This window comes from Bubalus bubalis, chromosome 6, assembly GCF_019923935.1.
Source record: "Bubalus bubalis isolate 160015118507 breed Murrah chromosome 6, NDDB_SH_1, whole genome shotgun sequence".
NCBI classification, from domain to species: domain Eukaryota; kingdom Metazoa; phylum Chordata; class Mammalia; order Artiodactyla; family Bovidae; genus Bubalus; species Bubalus bubalis.
Genome location: NC_059162.1, coordinates 117,066,967 through 117,070,767, shown reverse-complemented (window position 1 = coordinate 117,070,767; position 3,801 = coordinate 117,066,967). Strand labels below are relative to the sequence as shown.

Here is a 3,801-nt window from a genome sequence, read left to right as displayed (position 1 = left end):
CCGGGCTTCCTGTTTCAGGATGGGACGCAGCTCGTGGCTCCGGTTACCCGATAAGCACGCACAGGGCAGATGGGAGGCGGTGGGGGGGCGGGGGGACAGGCCTTGGGGACCGGGCCTTGCAGCCCTGCCCCAGCCACTCCTGGGGCACCCAGAGCAGGGGAAGGGCCCGCATCAGGTTTGGGTAGGAGGTGGGCACTGCCCTGTGGCTGGACCGTGCCTCCCCCTCATGTGGATCGAGGGCTGGGACGGACTTCCCACATCGAGTGGGTATTCACAGTTAGTGTCCTTTCCAGGAAGCAGTCAGCTCCTGAGAGTCTGCTTCCTCCGGGCGGGGACAGCCTCTGAGCGCTGTGGTGGGCCGTGCAGAGGCCGCCTAGGAGACCCTCCTCCCGGGAGGGCAGACCCATCCAAGCGAAGCCCTTTCTAAGCGTTTGGGCCGTGTCAGCCATGGGCACCCGGGCCCGCTGCCCCCTGGGAACGCTCTCCTGGAGTCTGGCCTCGGCTGGCACTGGGGGCTCCACGCACTGCTGGGCAGCGGTGGCTCTGCAGACCAGTGACGGGCACAGGGCCTGGCACTGGACAGGAAGGCCTCTGAGAGGAGGGTGAGAGCCTCAGGTCCCCTCCCCTGCCCACCCTCAGCCACAGGGACTGGAGTTCATGGTCCCAAGCTCATTTTCCAGAGCTGCCCAGCGTCTTTTCCCAGGCTGTTATCTGCAGTGGGGCTGGACACCCACAGTGCTTGCTGGTGAACTCGGGGCGCCCCAGCCTCTGCCTGGAGCCCGCTGGGTGCTCACTCATGTCAGGGAGCTGCTTTGTGGGGCTCCCGCAGACACGGTCTCAAGCTGAAGTCCTGGAGATCACGTGGGATTATTCCGTGACCGGCTGGTCTGACCCCACCCCCACAGCAGGCACAGACACCTGGTGCCCCCAACAAAGCGGAAACTAGAAAACCACAAGATGTCCAGAACAAGATCGGCATCTTTTATTAGCTCATCTCGTTTCTGACAGTCGTTTCCTCAGTGTCATCATGAAGTTCTCTGCCCTTTTCAATCACACATTAAATGTGTTGTTCAATTAAAAAATCACTCCTATGTAAACGTCTCCACAGACGACATTTGACGTGAATCAGACACCCCAGGGCATCTGTGGGGATCCCAGAATCCTCCCGAATACACCTGGGAGGGAAGGGGTGTGAGGGATGGAGGCTCACCCATCCCGGGGATGACCCAACCACAGGGCGCCTGCGGCTGACAGAGGAGCCGAGACCCTGAGCGTGCGATCAGAGGGAAGGGGCAGCAGGGACCCGGGGGCAATGGGGAGGCGCCCAGTGGCCAACGGCCGAGGGACCGGCAGGTGACCAGGGGGATGGGCAGGGCGGGAAGTGCGGGGTGCCCCGCGGGGAGGGGGCCTGACCGCAGCAGCCCCCGCCTCTGGAAAGGCCTTGAGGAGGGTCCGGGGCGAGGCGACACTGCCCTCTCTGCAGACAGGTGCGGGGAGGCCAGGACGGCCCCTGAAAATCACGCTTCCTATGTTCATGGTAGCGGCTGGTGATAAATGCTAGGATTTTATCTTTCGGATAAAAATGCCACCTTCCAGGAAGGGGGTGCCCGTGACAAGCTCGCCCTTCTTCCCAGAGGGGAGCAGGGAGGTGGCCACGGCATTTCCCCTTCCTCGGGTGCTGCGGGGCGGCGGTGCCGGCGGCGGGCCCTCAGCACAGGGAGGGGGCTCCCGCAGGCACTAGGCCTGGCCCTCCAGCCGGGCCACCGCCTGCTTCAGGTCCTGCACAATGAGGTCCACCTCAGCCCGGGTGCTGCTGCGGCCCACGCTCAGCCGGATGGCATTCCTGGCCACGTCGACGGGGACGCCGCAGCTCAGCAGCACTGGGGACGGCCTGCGGGCAGGAGCCGGTCAGCCCGTGAGACTCCGCTCTCCATGCTGCCGGGGCGGCGGGGTGTGGGGGTGTGGTGTCCCTCTGGAGGCAACCACAGGCCCCTCCCCGGGAGAGGCCTCCCATCCCCGCGGACTTTAACGGGCTTGGTTCTCAGAGGGGTCGCGTAGCCACTGATGCGGCTGGGGGCTGGCCTGCCGCGCCACGGAGGCTGCGGCCCCTGGTCAGTGGTGTGTGGTCTCCCACAGCCCCGGCCTCCCTCGAGTGAGGGCCCCTGCTCGTCAGGACCCAGCCCTGCTCTCTCCAGAGCACAGGCTGCCTCATCCGGCTCCCCTCCCATCTGCAGGCCCCCCCACCCCCGCAAGAAAGCAGACCCCCTTCCCTTCCTCCCACCAGGCTGCTCCCAGGGCCTGAGCCCCCACAGCGGCCCCTCCTGCTTCTGTCTGCTCCTGGCAGGGGGACCGATGGGAACTCAAATCTGTTCCCGATTGTCTTGAGGCCCTGGCTCTCCAGCCCGCCCCCCGCCCCACGCTGAGATGCTGCCCCATCTCCAGGGCCAGCCCAGCCCCCCCAGCCCTCCGGAGTGCCTGTGATGCTCCCTCACCCCCGGTCCCTGCCAGGCCGCAGAGCTCCCTGCCGCCTGGTGCAGGCACGCGCTCCAGATGCCGCAGCCACGCCGTGTGGAGCACTCACCGGCCCCCGAGGTCCGAGTGGCAGGCGGCCCCCACGCTGGCCAGCAGAGTCCGGCACTGAGCCAGCACCGCGCAGCCTGAGGAGACAGAGCACAGGCCGCTGAGGGCAGGCTGGGCAGCGGCCGCCTCTCTTTCCTGCTGCCACCTGACGAATCCCAGGGCACAGGCCTCTCTGGCCGCGGGGTGGGGAGCCACCGCGGGACCCGGGGGAGCGCCTCCTCCTGCTGCCGCCTCCTCCTGAAACCAGCCTCGAGGACGCGGCACCCTGACCAGGCTGGCATCCCAACCAGCTGCCTGCTGAGTGCTGCGTTGGCCTGGTAAGAATGTCCGTCCTGACGTCTCCGTGCGTTAACGGTGGAGACACCGGGAGCTGCCTTTGTTAAGGCTTTGTTAAGCCTTCTTCCTTCACAAGCATGGAGATTTAAAAAAAACAAAAACACACTGATGGAGTTTCCCAGCGGTTCCATGGCTAGGACCCCACGCTTTCCCTGCCAGGGCCCGAGTTCGATCCCTGGTTGGGGAACTAAGCTCACACAAGCCGCACGGTGTGGCCAAAAAAAACACATCGGTGAGGGCTGATTTAATCAGAACGAGGAACCTGTCTCGTTTAAATTAACACAGGCCCTCAGGGAATATAAAGTCTGCCCCAGAAAAGGGGGAAAGGTACTTGAGGAACTCCCCTCCCACAGCCTCCTTCCCAGAGAGGACGCGTTCAGTCCAGTGACGGCCGCCTTGGGGCTCCTGCATGGTCCGAACACGCTGCCTGTTCCCTGGAGTGACCCAGGAGCCCCTCAAGGCGATGACCTCGGCTAAGAAGTGAAAACTGAGCTGCAGTTCAGTGTTCTCCGGGCCCCCGGAGCCCACTCCCAGACAGATGGGATGCTCCGCGCCCTGGACTCCAGCCTCAGGGAGTTGGGCCTCTGGGGGACGAGTCATCCGAACCCGAACCTGAGCCCCAGGGTTTCCGTCCAGGAGGTGGTGATGGGGGAGCCAAGGAGGCGCACACCTGCATCAGCCTCACCCCGAGCCGGGCTTTAGTAGCTCACCTCTCCTTCCCCACCGCTCACAGCATTCTGTAAAAACTGCAGCAGAGCTGGGCCCAGCGGCCTGACCTTTTGCTCATCTGACCTTCCCTTCCATCTTTGGCGTGGGCCCCTGGGGGTGCTGAGCGCCTCTGCCTCCGCGGTCTCAGTGCCCCGAGCCGGTCAGCAGCTGTGATCA

At 64.7% G+C, this 3,801-nt stretch overlaps 1 protein-coding gene across 4 annotated transcripts in view; it reads right to left on the bottom strand.

The window, feature by feature from the left end:
* Nucleotides 1–960: 960 nt before the first annotated feature.
* SCLY (selenocysteine lyase) overlaps nt 961–3,801 on the bottom strand; it is a 30,948-nt gene continuing 28,107 nt past the window's right edge. For 2 of the 4 annotated variants that reach the window (XM_025289262.3, XM_044945361.2), the window contains 2 exons: nt 2,582–2,657; nt 961–1,891 (listed from right to left, as the gene is read on the bottom strand). In XM_025289262.3, coding sequence (XP_025145047.3) covers nt 1,738–1,891; nt 2,582–2,657 — 230 coding nt within the window. In that variant the 3' untranslated portion in view covers nt 961–1,737. Of the gene's footprint in view, nt 1,892–2,581; nt 2,658–2,997; nt 3,390–3,801 lie in introns of those variants that run through there. The other 2 variants (XM_044945363.2, XM_044945362.2) reach the window with 2 other exon arrangements.